A 19,403-nucleotide genomic window follows, 5' to 3' on the forward strand; every position below is an offset into this window, starting at 1 on the left:
CACATAGAACAGTCATCATCCCAGGTGGCTAAATCGTCGTCTCAATCACGCATCTTCAACACATACGCAACTAACGACGATGATAATGAAGGCACCCAGACTACAAATGTCTCAAGGGTCAATGGAGCTGGGGAGACTAATGATACTGGCATTCTCGGGACACAGATGAGTACTGGTGACTGGTCGATGCCAGATGCAACTCCTAACTCCCACTCTGCCCTTGTCTTCGACTCTTCGGCACCCAAACAGCATGACTCAAATGCTCCTATACCTATGTCTACATTCGAATCTCAGGATTCCTCGAAGCCGTTCTCATCTCACGATGAAGTGCTCTCGTCAATGGCGTCCGAGGAGAAAGGACCGGAGTTAGTGCCAAGTCAGGGGTTGGCACATGACACGCTTGAGCATGGTGGAATATCACCTTTAAAGCGCCCTGCATCTCCCATTGGGGTTGAAGAGCGACCTTCTTCAAAGCGACATAAATTTAGGTATGACGAGAATACAGATGCAGGCATCGTAGGGGAAACCAGACCAGCTTCTGGTGTCGTTTGTCGTCGCCAGGATTATATTCGTCACTCTGCAGAACACTTGGAGGCACAAAGGATACATGAGAAGTTTCGAAATGATTATCCAAACTATGTTGGAGACTATCTACACTTTCGAAGGCTGTGTGCAACATTGCAAGCCGTACGAGACAAGGGAAGCTTGCAGCGGTCTTTCTTGTGGGACGATTTCATTATCAAGCACTTAGAGGAATATCCGCATTACACGGAGCAATGCCATTCTTTGGAGACAAAATCGCTGGGGTACGAAGAATATTTCACTTCACACTTTTCCAAACCAACGTATAAGAAACGAAGTCTTACCGCAGAAGGGATCAAAGTGGTTGCAGCACAGGATATCCCTCCAACCATATCTGACACGGCGACGAGTCTATTACGTCTTCGAAATGGAGCAGACACTTCGTTTACCGCCAGCCTTGTGGATCAATTTTCCAACTTTCACGCACACTCTTTTGGACCGGCAACCCAGAGTGTCCAATCTGACACGGATGTTGATAGAATGTCACTCACTATGTCGTCGCCTACTCAATGTACGAAGAATAATGTGGGTCCCCCTGGCGATGGTCATCATACAGAGATCGAAGAACACACCGAGGAGACCGCCGAACAACACCCGGAAGCCGAGGTGCCGCAACCAGCGGCCGAGGTGCAGCAACTTGAGGTAGAGGGACAGCACTCAGAAGCCGTAGAGCAGGCCCCGGAAGTTGATGACCAGCTACGCTTAGAGATGACTACTCAGCTCAGCACATTGAGATACCTAGATGGCAACGAGTCTGTTGTTGCAGAAAGCGAAATCAATAGCGAAGAAGACGACGGTTTCATGGATGAAACACACGAGACAGCCAGCATTGAGCTAGGGGATGAAGAACCTTCCACAATTCTTGAAGCACCCCTTTCAGGCAATGAATCAGAAGCAGCCAGTGAAGCGGAAAGTCCCGACGAGAACTGGTTTCTCTCACTCCGACATCTTTTCCCAGCAGAACCCAGCTGGTGCGACGGCCCCGAGACGCCCTTCAAAAAGTGGGCCCGGGCAGACCAGAATGTCTTCTCTCAACGAAAGTTCCGTCGCAATTGGGCACGCATCCCTGTAGATGAAAAGGGGATACCTCAGCGGCCGTGTTATTCCAATCCCCCTGAATAATGTTCTTCACGTTGAGCGCCGAGTACTCAGCTTGTCCATCTTTTAGTTCTCTGATTCACCGTGCCCAATTTTATCCTTATGTGGTTGGACTAGATGGTCTACCAATAACTCTTTTGTATTTCCATCTATGATGGACTTAATGTTTCAGTTAATATGTTTGCATTTAGCGTTAGCTTCTTCATGGCTAATTCGGGGTGCTGGAGGGGCTGATTTTACTGTATTTATATTATACGTTCCCTGTATCAACACGAACTGATATCGAACACTTGACAATGAAAGCTTATGACAGACCGACCAGAAAATGACTACTGAATACTCTATCTACGCAACCCAAAATCTTAACAGTGTAAAAGCATATTTGCGGGGACTCTATTTCTCTAAAACTGAAGACAAATTCTTAGAATGCTACTTCTCACAAGAAGGATTAAGGTCAATGTAAAGCAGAAAGTAAATTGAAGGAGGGTATCTATGTCATAGACATCAATCTATATCCACGGTAAAAATTCCAGAACAAACGAAAACAGGCGAGAATTAAGGATCCACCCAGTCGAATAATAAAACAAAGAAGTACAATACAAATCCCAAACGGCCCATGCTGTAACTTGGCATTATGTTCATAAATGAGGATCCTCGCTGAGTTGTTTCAATAAAACTCAAATCGAATCATCAGATTGTCATTGGTCGAGTCGTATGACCATGTATTTTTTTTATTCCTTTTAATGACTTGTTTCTTGTTGGACTATGATTCGCTCATGTATGATTTCGCTTAGACATGGCGGAAGGGCTCATAGGCATTTGACCGATTCTGAGTAGGAGGGGGGGGCGGGTAGGAGGTGTTGTAGGGAGAGGCCTGCTGGTGGCCCTGAGGGCCGATAGGCTCATAGGTGTAAGGGGTCTTCTCGGCCGTGACACCGCGGGGGGTGTTCTTGTGGTTGTAAGGGGAGCGACCGGAGCAGCAGCAGGTGCTGAGCATCCAGAACAGAGCAGCTCCCAAGGAGAAGGCGACAGCCAACCAGGTGGTGACATAGATGTTTTTGCCCATGCTACCGTGCATACCATAGTCCTTCAGGTTCTCGTTGAAAGCACCAGTGACGGTGGCGAACATGGCGGTAGCAGTCACGGAGGCTGCGGCAGTGAAAAGGAAAGCAACACCAGAGATAAGCGTGGTGACGCAGCTACCCCAGCGACTGCAGATGGCGAAGACACCGACGACCAATTCGACAACGGTGGCGACAAATGCGACGATATAGGCGATGAACATCCACTTGGAGACATTCTTGTAGAGGTTCAACGACTTGCGCAGGCCACTAGGAAGGCCATTCTCCACGCCGGTCTCCTCCAAATTCCAGACCTCGATAGGGTTGAACCAGAACTCTCCCTTGGGCTTCGAGCACTCCGAGACTTCGAATTTGTCGTTGGTGACGTTCCCATCACAGTAACCCCACAGACCAATGTTGTAGAAGTCCTTGAGGTCAAACTGCTTCTGGACCTGCTCCAAGGCCGCGGAGATATCTCCATCTGAAACGGTCACACCGGCATCGGAGAGAGCCTGGGATATTGTGCTTTGGTTTGTTGCGGTTGTTGTCATGTTTTGGAGATCGGCCTAGGATATTGTTAGTCGATGTTCCCGATTGCACGAGACAGGGATATATGCTTACCCGGAAGAAGTAGAGGTCATTTAATGTGCTGGAGCCAGAATTTGTGCAGCCCAGTCCGACAATGATGATGCATACCAACGAAGCGATGGTGAGTGCATAAGGCGTGATAATACACAAAACTCGGCCGCCTTTACCCATGACGACGATGTTGATTTGTTGATGTGCAAGTTGTTCTATGTGTGGATCTGTCTGGATGTATGGGCTAAATTCCCGTGGGATTGTCTGAAGTAACGGAGATAGATAGATAGATAGATAGAAGAACGGTGAGTGAAAAGAAGGGGAAGTGGATGAGTAGAATAGATAAAATAATAAGATGGCAGGAAGTGTCAGACGGGAGAGAATCGCGTTGTTTTTAAGATGGGCTGCCCGATGATCGTCAGTCCCCCAAGTTAAAAAAGTCCACAGTATCAACTTCACTCGCTGAGGAGGCGCAGGTTGTGTTTTTCGGGATCGTCCATGGTTCGACCAATCAGGGGATCACATGGAGGACTACGCCACGCTATGTTTCTATAAATTCATGCGAGGTTTCCACCGCAACTTTGGGAGGGTTTCGGTACCATACGAGTCCAACGGGATCAGTCGTATGGCGCTAAACCGGATCGGGGGCACTCGAGCCTCGTGGCGGGGTCATCGCAGCCCTATCGCCACGTCATAAGTGGCTGGAGTCCTACGCGTCGTCGTCTTAGCATTACGAGATTTATTAGGGAAGTCGTCGACGATCCCTTTGCAATATCAGACTATACCTATCTGGTACCGTATCCGCCGCTCTATGATGAACAAGTACGGAGTACGTATGATAGATTAAAAAGACAAGAATAATAAGATTGGAACAAGAGAACCACAATCGGAATTAAAGTTGTCAAATTGAAACGGATCTGAGGCATTGTGGTCCACAACATGGCCTCCTTGGGATTAAAATAAATTTTTGATACTAGCTGAAGGCGCAAGCAGGCTTCCCTATTTAAAGCTTGGCAGCTTAACTTGTTCTATACCCAGTACGACATATCTATGTACAACTACAGTCTACAGCTCCAAGACTGGCTGCCTTAGGCAGTCAACGCAATACCCGTGACCAGATCAGGTAAAGCAGCAGAAACCTTCCGTTCCACTGGATCCAACAAAATTCTCCCACTGGATCAATCAGGCACCGAATTCAGGAGAATTAATTCCATCCACCAAGGGAGATTATAAAAGTTTCGCACAATGACCTAGGTATGTAATCAATGCATGCAAGGACCAGACCCCTGCGATATCAAGCTTACGATTAACCTTTAGGCATCTCTTTTAAAATGAACGACACTGCCGACATAGTGGAGCGATTCCAGAGTCCCCTCAGAAAAAATACCATCTTTACTAACTTACTATACCGGGTTAGACTAGTGCCCATAAATACCGGGGCTGTGCTTTCGTGGTCCATGCCCTATGAATCGGTGGGTCATTCCATTCCTGTCAGAAGTACGTATTCTCGAGTCTATCACTTCAACCCGTCAACAAGTCAGTTTACGTGTACAAACTTGATACTTTGCCGATTTCTTTTGCCGACCGTGGCATTTAGAAAATCCTGAAATAGAACTATCCGCAATGTGCTCAGCACCAGAATGACCACAAAGAGATCATTTCACATTCTGTGTCCTTCACTGCGTCCCTACCCCAGGTATGCCTGCAGAACGTCCAACATTCCCGTGAACGCAACTCCGTTTGGAGGCTCCAAACTGTACATATAATCTCCCCACCATGGACCGGCCGCCCACCAAAGCGCACCCTTCCACACGTCGGTGTTCTCAGCCAGATAATCCAGCATTCCCTTCACGGCAGTTTTGCACTGGTCGTTGTTTCCACCCGCGAACTCACCGATGATACCGACCTTCTTGTTGTCCTTGAGCCATTGAGTAGCGCTGGTGACACGCTCCTGGCCAATGGTACCAGACACGCAGGTCTCGGAAGTACCAGACCCATCCGAGTCCAAATACTGGTGCATCTGATAGACGATCTTGTCCTGGGGATCCTCCAAGTTCTTCATGTTGTCGTTCACATCGGTCCAGGTCCAGGCCCCGGTGTACGAGTTACCTTCAACGAAGATATATTGCTCCGTGGCGCCAGCCTCTCGGATCCCGTCAATGGCGGCTTGGTTGAGGTTCAGGACCAGCTCTTGGTCCATGTCATGGTATTCATTGTCTGTGAATTGGCGTTAGGATCGAGGATACCCAACTCGATGTGATACTGGGGAAGAAACGGATTGGGCCGACTCACTGGTATCGAAGATAACCAAAGAGTTGCTCTGGAACTGTCCTGCCAAGTTCTTCCAGAATGTTTGGAAATCAGATGGAGTGGACATGATCTCGCCATTGCTGCCATGTTCAAGTTAGACGACATCCTCATGTTTAAATGCCCGTAATACACTACTTCGAGGCCTTCGAGATACTCACAATCTGCCATAGTTATGGGGGTCCAAGATAGCATGGACACCCGCATCAGTGACGGCATTGACCACCTGCAAGCCTCGTCAATACCCAAGATATTTTTTTTTTGGCAGATGAGCAACTTACCGTGGTCAAGTTCTGCAGGTAGGCCTCATCGTATGCCCCCGTCATTGAGTCTGGAACCAATCTCTCCATCTTGAATTGGATACGGAATATATTCATCCCCTTATCAATCAAGGTGGTAATGGCCGAGACATCCGGGAAGATATAATCTGTACCCTGTAGCAATTACAGTCAGTTGATGAACGGACATCCCATAGCGAATGGTGATCATTTGCTGGAGGTCACATACCCATACGCCAGGGAGGTTGTTCTCGCCGAATTCAGCACCCGACTCATTGGCGCCGATCCCTGTATTGATTGTTAGCATAGTGATATAAAACTCAAGACAGAAGAAAGAAGAAGAAGAAGAAGAAGAAGAAGGGCAGACTAACATTGGAAAACTGAATCCCTCTTTTTTTGCTCCTTAGCCAGAGGAGCAGCAACCGCAGAGCCAGCTACGGCAGCAAAGAAAAGGTTACGGAATTTCATCGTAACGAGAGCTCAGAATAGAACAAAACGAGACAGGAGAAGAAGATAGAAGGATCGACAACAGATCAACTGCTTGTGCCCCAATTTTTCAGAGATGGGGAACTGACACGATTATATACTAAAGTCCGAGAAGACCACTCAGTCGGATTCGGAAGAAGATAATAATTCACAACATCATTGCGCCGGGACTTCCTCCCTTCACGACGGATAGCATGAACTGATTCGTGGAATTCATGACTTGAAACATGCCGATCAGGGACGAACACACTGGATATCGGGGTTTCGGCCCGTAGAAAAGCAAAGCCATTGACATCTCGGTTGTTGAGAAAACAAGACCCACGTTTAATCAATTATCTGAAGGGTGGAGCGACGGTAGTAGCGACTAGATCAGTCAACGGTTATCAGAATTATCCGGGGACAGATTTGGAAATTATTTAGGGTTCCCTTTTGCCGTCTTGGCCCTTGGATGAAACGCCACGGAGATGAAATCTTCAGGTACGCGTGACGGCGCTCGACAGCCAAAGAAAGCTGATTAGTTGAATGCCACAGATGAGGAGATGCAATCTTTGCAAGTCCGTGCCTTTCTGGGTATGGTTTCTTCGGCCTTGCTTGCATATTTCTGGTTTTTTCTTGTCCTTCGCAGCATTCAATGTCATATGCATCGTGACGATATTTTTTGACTTGGCCTGAAACGAGAATATGCAAGGATCACTCGTATGATAGTCCAAGTCATACATGTGTAAACGCTGTCAAGGGAGATCAAAACAGATTATCAATGTCCTGTCTTGAAGTTCAATTAACAAAGGAACACTCTTCTACGTAGAGATACAACGATAGATACTACCACGAGGACGGCAACAATGCTCAATACACTCTTTCATTTACACATCAGGTCAAAACTAATAAGCTTATGTACAAGGGATATCCCGTACGCTACCACGCCCCCAAAGGTTGCAGAACCTTCTTCATATCCTCTGCTTGGAGCTGGTGATACTTGGCAGACGGGTGATAGTCATTCCACCAGATACAGGAGGTGCCGTCGTCATTGATGCAAGTGGCGTCAGGAAAACCGTAGTCTGTGGGGTCATCAAGGATCTTTGTCATGAAAGACCAAGAGTCGTAGTATGCGACAGTAACCTTTAGCAACAGGGTCGGTCAGTCTTCGAATGCGACTAACACCCCGTGACTTTACTTACGTCTGTATGGTTGGTTTTGAACCCATCCACCATTGCCTCGAGATTTCTATTATAAACGGCCAAATACGCCGCATGCTGCTCAACAGTGGCATTGCCCTGATCAATGAACATGGGACTTCGGCTCGTAGGAGGCACATTGAGGAAAAGGAATTTGCGGCCTCCAGCACTGTAAATTCGCTCCACTAGGGAAGCAAGCCGAGCGATCAACTGCGGCGTGAAAGTATCGGCATCGGTGTTGTAAAATGCATTTCCGATACTGAGCTCAACAGTGAGTACGGGGCCAGTTTCAGACGGGTTTCTCCTGAACACAGAACAACATACTCATTGATACCAATCCAGAACCCGAAGACGGAATTTTCCGCCGACCAGGGCGCAGAAGCCGGCTTGCTGCTGTATGTTTCGTCGAAGATGTCGACCTGGGAAGCAAGGTCCACGTCTGTGGATCCCTGAACGAGCGAATTGTCAATGCTCGCACCGCCCACTGCCAGATTATAAGAGAGGACGAGGGACGCATTCTGCGCCGTCGTCAGATATCCCACCCAGTTCTCACCCCCGGTGGTGGTGCCAGTTCCTGGTCTTGGCGTCAATATGTGCATGGTATGTACGATTGGTGTGCTATTTGACACTCACCCAAGGCGGGATTTCCCATGGGGTTCGAAGGAGATGGCTGTTCTCCGGTGGTGCTGAAACCGGTTTGCGTGTATGAGTTGCCACTTGCATAGAGTTAGTTGTCTAGAATGGTCGTGAGGAGATTCTCCATACAATGTAAAGAAGTAAGTACTCGTCGTGTTTGCAGCTCTCGGCCACGGCCGCGCAGCAACCGTGGAGATGGCACTTGCCATGAGCCAAGAGTTGAGAAGCTTCATAGTAGAGACACGGTTAGTACGGTAGAGAGATACTGTTCGCAAAGAACACTATAGTAGCTTATTGAAACAACCCCTCTTTCTAGCAGAATCGGAGGGTCTCCGTCCACGCTTTTATATATATATACGCATACTCACGGTCCAGTAAACCTAACTTGATACTCCACTGGGAAACGTGGCAGGGACCCTCAATCAATAATAATTAAGGAATACATGTTTGAAGAGAATCAGTTGTTATCCATTCAGCACCAATGGGTGGAGTCCATCGGCGGCCGAGGAACAGAGCTCCATTTACCCGGAATTCCTCTCTGGATGTATGGACCTCGTCTGGTGCCGGAAATAAATTCACCGAGACGTAGCGCGTTGAAGAAAGCAACATGTTCTCTTTACACCGGGGGGAAATTAGAGGTGAAGATCACCATTCTGGATTGCATCCCGAGTTGTCAGACGTTGTTTCAACTGCCAGTGGGGTTCGGACCCTATGCCGTTTTGGTCACGGCATATAATCCTCAGCTTCATCCACCCAGCCAGGCTATCGGCTGCAGAAATAAAGCGGGGGGTTTCGCTGTCAATAGGTTAGAATATACCTTCGGTGCGGGGGAAAAGCCACTGCTTTCGAGACTAGGACACTATAGGTAATATTCATCAGCTGGATGAGATTGAATTGAAAGTGCTAGTAACTCGGAAACCCCAAAACCAATACAAGACATGATCGACCAACAGAGCGCAGTCACAAAGCTTGCTCTCGTGATTAGAGTATTCACCACTCCCAGCAATGTGCCGCATATCGCAGGTCCGCTGTGGAGGCTTTGTGCAGAACCGCCATCTCCAATATCACCCCTGGTCCAATTGCCAACGCTATGACCTTATTTCGTCCGTTTGCAACATAATCACCTCCTTTCCCGTGATGCCTCATATAATTGAGGATGTTTAGAACAGAGCAGGAAATCGTACTGCCCCTAGACCTGTAGACTGTGTCGCTATGCGACAGGTTGGACTTCTTGAGATCCAATGCTCCTTGAGCAAATTTCAAGGCAGAACGACCTGGGAAATCTGATGCCCAATTGTACGAGTTCGGCAAGTCACGAGTGTTATCAGAGCGAAGGCCTGGAACTGAGTTGATGAGTGCCGTGAAATTGGAAAGCAACTCAGAAGAAACAAGTCTGGGGATGAAAGTCGACATGATCGCTTTAAACCCTTGGTGACGAGAATTTCATTAGGCAAACCGCGAGTTGAGAAAATAGAATATGCATCATTGGGGACTTGGCATGCAGTCGAGGAACAGATGTACATACCAAAAGGTCCAATGCTAAGCTCGCTGTAACCCTCTGACTCCTTGATTATCACGCTTCGAAAGCCGAGTAAATTCCAGATAGGGCCTCTTTCGAGTACTGTGGGGCCTATCCAGTTAGTGAGCACTACCGCAGACGCACCGTCGCTGAATCGGGACATCCCAAATCCCACTTCCTGGTCCACGTTGATACGGTGGAGCTCTGCACGAGCAAAGAGTGTCGGTAAGTCGCACGAAACAACAAGAGCTCGCGCCGGCAGCCCTGAAGAGCCGCTCCTGCGAGAAGGTCATAGGCAATGCGCAAAGCTGAAAGCCCACCAGCGCAGCCGAGGCCATACAGCAGAGTGCGATGGACTGTGGGACGAAGGCCAAGCGTGCTACATAATGTGATGTCGAATCCCGGGTTTGCAGTATTAGTACTTGTCACAGCTATGACATGACTTATGTCGTACATAGAGCCGCCCCATTCTCTAATGGCACCCTTTGCAGCACGACAAACTAGTGAGATGGCGTGTTCCTTGAAGAGAGCGTCGGCATCTGCGATCGTGGGTAACGTCTGCTGGGACCATATTGGATCATCCAGGGGAAGGACGCTGCACAACTGCTTGATACCAGATCTTTCGATGCGATCCAATGTTTCCGATACTCTAGGTAGCAAGTTAGCCAGCGACCATAGACAGGAAAGGGTGACTGTAAATTAGCCTTACGCGGGAGAATGACGACAATGGCGAGATAGAAGTTCCTCGAGAAAATCTCGCTGAAGAAGAGTGGTACCATATTGTGTGGCCATTCCCACCACTGAGATGCTAGGGCTTGAGAGTTCATCTTTTCTGAATATTTGGCGGCATGCTTGTTTACATATACGCCAACGTGTGATGAGCTCCAGGCGTACCGCATGGTATTTCTGCTGCAAATTCAAGAACTGCATCTTGATGTGAAGTGAGTTGCAATGTGGTGAGGTGTGAGACGGGTTTGGTAGGGAGTTCAACAGATGCTTGCATGTTTGTGAGTATATCGCTGCGGCGACATGAATGTGTTCTCGGCGTGCTCACTCTGGTTGTCACCTACATTCACAAGACAACTTCTGCTTATCCACTGATGTTATCCCAGTGAGTAGTTATACTTGATTAGGGAACTGAGTTACTTAATATTGAAACTCTATATTCTCTGCATCCAATCCAAGCGAACATCACATCGTAACTAAGGTTGCACAAGTGAAGGCAGTTGGATGCCCATCATTTCCATGCCAACACCACAGACAAGAAGCTTGGTCTCTCCAGATTCTTCGCAGATGAGACCCAGGGATGATATGTCTGCTACCGAGCTGTATCTATCTGCTATCATTTGAACCTGGACTGCGTTCGCTCCCTTCTTCTCGACATCTACCTCGGCGCACCAGATCTTGACCCGATGGTCATTACCTGAAGTAGCAATAACAGCCCGCATTGTTCCCTTGTCCTGACATTGACGTTGCATGAGTATCTTGCCCGTTGTGATACATGCTGCATGGGCGTCGGGGATTGTTATTGTGGTAGCATTGCCAGCCTCAGTGCTCGTGAAGTTCGTGTTCAGAAGGGAGAGCGTCAGTGCGTTGTCGTCACCGGCTGCAACAACAAGAGAAACTGCATCCGATAGGCGAGTAAGCTCCAGGCATTTGATACTGTTCGAATGGGTTTGGTATCTGTTTTCGCATGAGATGTTCTCTGGGGTAATTGAAAACGTGCCGATGGGCTGTTTTAGGCGAAGAGCCGAAGAGATGGTATAGTACGGCTCTAAGACCGAGGTTAAGTTCCAGAATGTGAAATATCCATCTGTAGAGGCCGTTAATAAGCTCAGGGAGGAGCCGCGTAGCAGGAAGCATGCTTCGGTGAGGCAGTTGCTTGTATAAGTGCCCTCTGCCAGTAGGGTGAAGTTGCCACCATCAACCGTCGAAGAATAGTGGAATATCTACAAGATTTAGCAATGATATCAGAGAGCAACGGCCACAGAACTTTACCTTAAGCGTAGAGTTAGAATATACCAGGCAGAACAGGAAGTTGCCATCCGAGCTATTCTCATCCACCTGCAACACATCAAAACTGGTCACTCGAAGATCAGAGAACGGATCATCCCTGACTGAGGCTACTGCATTTGTCGCAAGTCCAAACAAGGGAATCGAGCGAATCTGCCAAACGATGAATTCTTCGCTCCCACCACTTGTGAAGAGATAATTTCCCTTCTTTGACCAGCGGATTTGCTGCAGTCCGACCTGGTGCTTTTTCAGTACCCGCAGACATTTAAAGGAGCCCCACAGCTTTTCTTCGTGTGGTTTTGTCGGTGCAAAAATCCGCACGATAGTATCTTCCGCCCCAGTTGCAAAGAGAGGGCCATCTGCCGAGTGGGCTACATCCATAGCCTTGATCTCTCTTCCATGTCCTCCCGCACGTAGAGTACGGTTAGCATCACCCCGGGTTTGAAGAACATTGAGATTCTTTTGGATCCATATAAACAAGCCAGACCCAGGTTCCTCTGGGTTGGGCTGGAAGGCCCATCTTCGATGCGAACCACCACATAAGCGTCTGACAATTTCGGATTGTGTGGTCTCGTTCCACAAAACGAACTCCTTTCCATGGAACCCATACAACATAAGATCCTTGGATTGTCGGTCAATGTAAGCACCCTCTATTTCAATGGTCCGAGTAGCATTGGAGCGATGGATCGTTTGAACAGTAGCCAAGTTTTGTGAATCTCCCTCGGCCTTCACCTCGTGGACACAGTAGACTCCAGATCGACCGCAAGTCAAGAAATAATTGAGGGACGGGCTGGTTTCTCCATAAAGTGACGAAAACGATGATATATGACTGATACCCTCCCGAGAGTGTATCTTACGATTCCAGATGGGTTGCTGAATAGGCATCGTGTTCGCAACACGATATAGAACAAGGGAACCGTATGCGTTTCCAAGAGCCACCAATCGGTTGCCACAAACAAAGGAAGCGCAAGTTACTCCGAAACTGTGAGGAAGTGCTAGAGTTATGGTCTCAATTTGCGATACCTCGCCTTCTGATAATGATATCTTGATTAGACTCAAATGGTCTTGTTGCTGATGGGATGAGATGAAGGATAGGGTCTCAGGCGAATCGGAAGCACCACGGTTATAATCAAGGGCAAAGAGCACCAATGGCCTTGGGCCACTTTCGACAATCCTGAGCAGTGATCTGGTGTTGTGGTTGTACAGTCGGATTAATCCCTGTGCATTGCCCAAAAGCGCAATGCCACACTGTGGCAGGGAAGCTATGGCACAATAAGACGAGAGATCTTCTTCATGGAACAGTGTTTCCTTGAGAATGATCTTCTCAGTCGAAGTCTCGGGGCTGACCCAACAAACCTGTACCTCGCCACGTGTAGTGGTTGTTAGGAAATGCTCTGGTGTAACAAAGGTGAATGCCCTAACTGATTTATCGACCCTAGATTGAGATATTCCCGGACCAGCTGAGGCAGTAATGCTGTTGTTTCTGTTCGGCAAAACAACCGCACATTCCTCATTCACCTCTATCTTGAAACTTTTTACAGCACCATCGGCACCACCAGTATACACCGTTGTATCCTTAGCAGTGCTGCGCAAGCATAAAGACCAGATATGCTTTCCGGTATGGTTATGCCATGAAGAGATTTGACCTAAACTAAACTTTGGCCCTGGATATGAAGATGGTTCCCAACTGAGATTCCAAACTATACAAGTTGCATCCTCGCCACGTGAGAGTAGGCTCATATTAGACTGATCATCAGCTCTTGTAGGCAAGAAATTGACACTCCATATCCGAGCTTTGTGACCAAAGGCACTTGCCACACAAGATTCCGAGCCAAGGCCATCGCCAGTAGCTGCTCCACCAAAGCCGGTGCTTCGAAGTTCGAAGCCATCCGTCGAATAGGCTGAAGGATCGTTAGGGGATGCATGCTCACAGTCTGAGATATCCCATATCCTGACTGTTCTATCATCGCTACAACTCGCCAGGAACCGTCCACTGGAGCGACCAGGCAAGGAGGCAATTGCAGGAGATATCCGAACCCCAAAAACAGATCCCTCATGGCCGGTGAAGAAATGATGGATGGAGCCAACAGCACTGGGACTAAGATGCACACTTTCATCTAAAAAGCAAGACCAGACTATCACCTCCCCAAAGACGGTTCCAGCAGCAATCAACACGTGCGATGCCGAACATGATATAGTATCAGCTGAATAGAGAATAGACTTGACTCCAGCCACGAGCTGCTGAAGATGAATCGATTTCGGATATATCGACGAGCCTCCATGTACCACATAAAGCCCAAGAAGGCTATTATGGGCGGTCACCAGGTAGGCTCTGTCCACCCCATTTGTGGAGTCGGGGGCACACCCAGCCAGAATCCAATCTGGTGCTAGATATTCCGCACTGATGGGAACTAAGGACGCTTGAGGGCTTTCAACAGCCTCACTTCTAGCAAAATACAAGTCGATAACTCTCAACGATTCACCTCCCCAGACCAGAAATTGCGCGTATGAATCACCCGTTTTCTCGTCTTTCTGATTCAGAACTATGAATTCATGAACGTTGTTTCGTTTGAAGGTCTTTAATTCGGCCAATATTTTGCCACTCTCATCATCAATCAACCGAGAATAAGGCCCTTGTCCTTGCAGAATAAGTCTTGCATCTCCCAAATCAAGTGCTTTCAATGCAGTTACTGGAAGGCAGACATCTATGTGCTAAGGGTGGGATTAGCGGTTGCATTGTGCGGTACTGAATATCGATCACCAACCTCGAGCGGTAGATGCATTGGTGCAAGGAACAATACATTGGCTTGTAGGCCTATGAATTTTTGAATGAAAAGTTTCCTGACGCTCAAATTTGTACAGCAGCACTTCCCCACATGCCTCGATTATCATTTCCAAATTTCCAGAATTTCTATCGATAGCGAGGCGGATTATGTAATACACAAGTCTCGCCTTAGGCAAATATCCAGATGAGGCATAATTGAGCACGTGATATCGCGGTTCTCGTGTCAACGCAGTGGCGACACGAGCCGAGGGAGTTACTTATCAACTCTGGCTATCGCAGTGTCGAGGGTTGTCCCACCGGTTGGGCTGTCGACTTTCGTTAGCCTTTGTGACCGTGTATACTGCTCATGGTCTGGCCTATAAGTCTGTCACAAGGTCATGTCGTCGAGAGTACTACTATGACGCAACCTTAGATCCGCCATTCCTAGGTCAGCATGGGTGTCCATGGGCTTTGGACCGTTTTGCAACCTTGCGCGCGGCCCATAAAAGTAGAGACACTGAATAAGAAGCGCCTAGCGGTTGATGCTTCGATCTGGATATATCAGTTCTTGAAAGCTGTACGTGATAAAGAAGGGAATGCCCTTCGTAATTCTCATGTCGTTGGCTTCTTCCGTCGCATCTGTAAGCTGCTTTACTTCGGAATAAAGCCAGTCTTCGTGTTTGACGGTGGTGCACCGATTCTTAAAAGACAAACAATAGCTGGCAGGAAGAAACGACGGGAGGGTCGCAGAGAGGATGCTGTACGAACCGCCGGGAAGCTGCTTGCGGTGCAGTTGCAAAGGTCTGCAGAGGAAGAGGCAGCTAGACGCAGAGATGGAGCGCCCAGAGAGCAAGAGGAAGTCCCGGATAATCCGGTATATGTCGAAGACGCTGGTATGACCGAGAAAGAGAAGCGCCAAGCTCGGTCGTTCAGGAAAAAGGATGCTTACCATCTTCCGGATTTACATGTTTCACTGGAAGAGATGGGAGCTCCGAATGATCCGCGGATTATGTCTCGCGAAGAACTTGAGGAATATGCAAAGCAGTTCTATAGAGGCGAAGACATTAACCTATACGACTTCTCCAAGATCGATTTCGACAGCCCATTTTTCATGAGCCTTCCTGCCACGGATCGATATAATATCCTGAATGCCGCGCGACTACGGAGTCGGCTGCGCATGGGTTATTCTAAGGAGCAGCTTGATCACATGTTTCCAGATCGTATGGCCTTCTCAAAGTTTCAAATTGAGAGGGTGAAAGAAAGAAATGACCTTACTCAACGTCTGATGAATATCAACGGCATGAACGGTGAAGATGCTTTTTATAACTCGGGCCAGCGGATTGCTGGAGAGCGCGGTAAGGAGTATGTGTTGGTCAAGGACAATGCCGTGGAAGGTGGCTGGGCACTGGGTGTCGTAGGAAATAAGGATGAAGGGCGGGAGCACAAACCTATCGATGTCGACCAGTATGGCAAGCAAGAAATCTTTCCAGAGAAGGATGAAGATTCGGAAGACGATGGGGGCTTTGAGGATGTACCCATAGAAGGCCTCAACCGACTTCCCAAACTTGAGTTCCTTCGGGAAGGCATCTTCGATGCTTCGATCAGACAGCAAATGCAGGAGAACACTGAGCGAAGGGTCACTCAAGGTCTGCCACAGAGCCACGAAGATGACTCTCTTTTCGTGCAAGAGGATGTGCACGAAAGACCACATCACCATGGACGTCGTGCTATTGATGAAATATTTGAGATGGATGGAGAGAATGAAGACGAGGGCCTTCAGAAAGCGATAGAAATGTCCCTGAGACCCACGTCTCCTCTGGATCAACATGATAACGACATGCCGGACATCTCGATCAATCGTAGCAGTGCTCATCTAGCTCCGCTCAAGGAAACCACACCAAGTTTCAGTCCTGAAAGCGATGATGACGGCTTAGACTTTGCAACTGCATTGGCGCAGTCGAAAAGGACAAAGAAAGACCCAGTCCCGAATCATCCTTTTGATGGGCCTCTTCCTTTTGAGTCTATCAAGCTTGACAAGCCCTTTAAAACGAAAAATCCCCAGCATGAAGAGCTCGATCAGCATGCTGGCGGCTTCGAAAAAGAACCAGCAAAGCAGACGAAAGCCGAACAACCGTTACCACCTTGGTTTTCTGGAGGGAGCTCGACTGCCGAGTTCATTGCCGATAATGATGATAGCCCATTGGAAATTCATCGGGATAGCACCATGACTCCGAACCATGTTTTCCTGAAAAATCACCAAATCCCCAAAGTAATTGATGTTGATATGCTTCCTGGCTCAGATGAGGTGATTGACTTGGAAGCGAACTCCGAGGAGTGCAGACAGCCTCGGGCTACACAAACGCTGAACAAGACAGAAAATCCGAGAAAGGATACTACGGCTGTCATCCGTGAAATTCCTACGGCAGGTGCTGAAGCTACCAACATCCCTGGACGAGCCTCTATTGCAGAGACTGCCCATGAACCATCTACTTCCCATGATATAGAGGCTAGTAGGGATGAGCAGGCAGATTTGTTGCGTACCCAACCGTCGCTATCTCCCGAATTTGAAGATGTCGAACTACACCCAAAAGAGGCGATAACCGGCACTGTCGTTCCTGAGATGGAGTCACAAAGCCATCAAGTTGATGAGCTTGAAGATATCATTGGGGAAGATGATGGGTTTTCGGACCCAGAAGATGAGGAGTTAATGCGACAGCTGGCAGCTGAAGGTGAAGAGCACGTCCGATTCGCGGCTACGCTGAACTCTACGTCGCACACCGAAAATACATTTGATTACGAGCAGGAGCTCAAACAACTGCGATCCCAACAGAAAAAGGACCGCAGAGACGCGGATGAAGTGTCTCAAATCATGATCTCTGAGTGCCAGCAACTCCTAACACTGTTTGGCCTGCCCTATATTACTGCACCAATGGAAGCCGAGGCTCAATGTGCAGAGCTAGTGGCATTGGGTCTCGTGGATGGCATCATCACTGATGATAGCGATATCTTCTTGTTTGGGGGCACACGCGTCTATAAGAACATGTTCAACCAAGGGAAATTTGTCGAATGCTATCTAACTTCTGATTTGGAAAAAGAATATGCCCTTCATCGAAGGAAACTTATCAGTTTTGCCCATTTACTTGGCAGTGATTATACAGAAGGTATACCGGGCATTGGACCTGTGACAGCGCTGGAAATTCTCACAGAGTTTTCTAACCTGGAGGAGTTCCGTGATTGGTGGACCCAAGTTCAAATGGGAATGAACTTATCCGATGGGGAGCATGCTGCTTTTTACAAGAAGTTCAGGAAGCAGGCTTCTAAGATTTTCCTGTCGCCTTCTTTCCCGAATAGCCAGGTTGATGTGGCATATCTCGAACCCGAAGTCGATTCGGATCCATCCCCCTTCCAGTGGGGGGTTCCCGATCTACATGGCCTGCGCAATTTTCTAATGGCGACGATCGGATGGAGTCAGGAACGAACCGATGAGGTTCTGGTGCCAGTAATCCGCGACATGAACCGCAGAGAGCAGGAAGGTACGCAGTCTAACATCACAGCTTTCTTCCAGGGGCCTCAAGGGGCGGGTGCTTTTGCACCGCGTGTTCGCAGCGGAGGCCAGAGCCGAATGGAAAAAGCATTTAGCCGACTTCGACAAGAAGCCGGGAGCGAGGCAGTCCAGTCTGCGCAAAGTACCGGAGCTGAGACCAACCCAGTGGAGCAGTCGGAAAGCACTGGCTCCTCCCAACCTCCACAGGGGAAAAAAAGTACGGGCACTAAACGGAGTGCCCAGACTAAGGAGAATGTGAGTGGTGATGATGTCACCGGAAAGAAACGAAGGACCCGGCGAACCACTACACAGAAGTAATGATTAGTACTATTATTATTATTTCCTTTCTCCGTCCCAGGTTGTTATGTAATAGAAGCTTGAATATATGCACTATAGATGGCGCACAAGTACGTATGAACCTCGCGATGCGATCTGACGACGATCCCTAATGCGGAGACAGTCGATCATTTGACCTCGATCTGGAATTTAAAATTAACCTTATATTCCTAGTCGCATATCGCATGTCGTGCGTGATTGTACACACTGTTGCAAGACATGTCATGTCGGGTGGAACGCTATGATATGTAGTCGTCGATCACCTTGTTTATGAACCAAAATAAAGAAAATTTCTACTGGACAAGGTAACCTTAACTGTGTGATGACATCCTTTTTGAGATTTTCATCTCTTCAACGTTGGGAACAGTAAAAAAAAAAAAAAACTTCTTTTTTTCAGAGACGGGAATCGATGACATCAGTGAAATTGAAAAAGATGCTTTTTGGGTCGCAATGACGTCGCAGATCACGGCTTAGCTCTGGATGATCATTGAAACAGCTGGTGTAGCGTTTCGCCCAAGCTTTAAGATCTCCTTTTCCTCCCCCGCGGATTCCTTCCCCCCGTGCAGAAAGACGATCCTCTGGAACTGTTTGTTCATGTAAAATCATTTGTCAATTGAGAAAACCCCTCGTCATAAATTGTTCATCACTGCCGAACGTGATCTCCCGAATCGGGTTAGCCTCCCGAGTAGTCTCGACGTCACCAGCCGTCTCTCCTGTTGCAACATCCAACTCCACTGCTCTTCTCACACTTGGATCAAGGGGGAAGAGAAGGCAGGAAAAGAGGTTCAACCAGAAAAAAGTCCCATCTACCGTTCCTTGGGTCAGTTTGACCTAGGTATACGATTTTCGTCCTTCCCGTACACAGGCCCTGTGTCCGGTCCGGTTGCAGTTCCTTCCCCTCGTACTCTCGTCGCCCTTCCGTCGCATCCCGTTGCGCCCACTGGTACACGTCACTCCTGCGCAAAGCGAACCTTCAAAGATACCGCATCATCCATTTTCAGACGATCTCGCCCAAACTTTTTTTC

At 48.2% G+C, this 19,403-nt stretch overlaps 6 protein-coding genes across 6 annotated transcripts; 1 reads left to right on the top strand and 5 right to left on the bottom strand.

Annotated features, from left to right (window-relative positions):
* Positions 1 to 2,470: 2,470 nt before the first annotated feature.
* Positions 2,471 to 3,500, bottom strand: AO090005001554 (SUR7/PalI family protein; the record flags this gene model as incomplete). Its single annotated transcript, XM_001818412.3, has 2 exons — positions 2,471 to 3,307; positions 3,363 to 3,500. 2 exons carry the CDS (start codon positions 3,498 to 3,500, stop codon positions 2,471 to 2,473), a joined length of 975 nt encoding a protein of 324 aa, XP_001818464.1.
* Positions 3,501 to 5,007: 1,507 nt separating this feature from the next.
* AO090005001553 (glycoside hydrolase family 5 protein) lies at positions 5,008 to 6,373 on the bottom strand (the record flags this gene model as incomplete). Its single annotated transcript, XM_001818411.1, has 6 exons — positions 5,008 to 5,537; positions 5,613 to 5,710; positions 5,789 to 5,853; positions 5,909 to 6,061; positions 6,135 to 6,193; positions 6,277 to 6,373. 6 exons carry the CDS (start codon positions 6,371 to 6,373, stop codon positions 5,008 to 5,010), a joined length of 1,002 nt encoding a protein of 333 aa, XP_001818463.1.
* Positions 6,374 to 7,169: 796 nt separating this feature from the next.
* On the bottom strand, positions 7,170 to 8,435 carry AO090005001552 (putative cellulose-binding GDSL lipase/acylhydrolase; the record flags this gene model as incomplete). Its single annotated transcript, XM_023236974.1, has 5 exons — positions 7,170 to 7,247; positions 7,570 to 7,870; positions 7,891 to 8,140; positions 8,200 to 8,282; positions 8,332 to 8,435. 5 exons carry the CDS (start codon positions 8,433 to 8,435, stop codon positions 7,170 to 7,172), a joined length of 816 nt encoding a protein of 271 aa, XP_023089415.1.
* Positions 8,436 to 9,192: 757 nt separating this feature from the next.
* On the bottom strand, positions 9,193 to 9,615 carry AO090005001551 (uncharacterized protein; the record flags this gene model as incomplete). The annotated part of the gene is made up of 1 exon (XM_023236978.1): positions 9,193 to 9,615. One exon carries the CDS (start codon positions 9,613 to 9,615, stop codon positions 9,193 to 9,195), a length of 423 nt encoding a protein of 140 aa, XP_023089414.1.
* Positions 9,616 to 10,923: 1,308 nt separating this feature from the next.
* AO090005001550 (tRNA (34-2'-O)-methyltransferase regulator RTT10) lies at positions 10,924 to 14,517 on the bottom strand (the record flags this gene model as incomplete). Its single annotated transcript, XM_023236984.1, has 3 exons — positions 10,924 to 11,670; positions 11,720 to 14,446; positions 14,500 to 14,517. The coding sequence occupies 3 exons, from the start codon at positions 14,515 to 14,517 to the stop codon at positions 10,924 to 10,926; spliced, it is 3,492 nt and encodes a 1,163-aa protein (XP_023089413.1).
* A 435-nt stretch (positions 14,518 to 14,952) lies between these two features.
* Positions 14,953 to 18,832, top strand: AO090005001549 (ssDNA endodeoxyribonuclease RAD2; the record flags this gene model as incomplete). The annotated part of the gene is made up of 2 exons (XM_023236993.1): positions 14,953 to 18,096; positions 18,776 to 18,832. The coding sequence occupies 2 exons, from the start codon at positions 14,953 to 14,955 to the stop codon at positions 18,830 to 18,832; spliced, it is 3,201 nt and encodes a 1,066-aa protein (XP_023089412.1).
* Between the last annotated feature and the right edge of the window lie 571 nt (positions 18,833 to 19,403).

Source organism: Aspergillus oryzae, chromosome 1, assembly GCF_000184455.2.
Source record: "Aspergillus oryzae RIB40 DNA, chromosome 1".
NCBI classification, from domain to species: Eukaryota; Fungi; Ascomycota; class Eurotiomycetes; order Eurotiales; family Aspergillaceae; genus Aspergillus; species Aspergillus oryzae.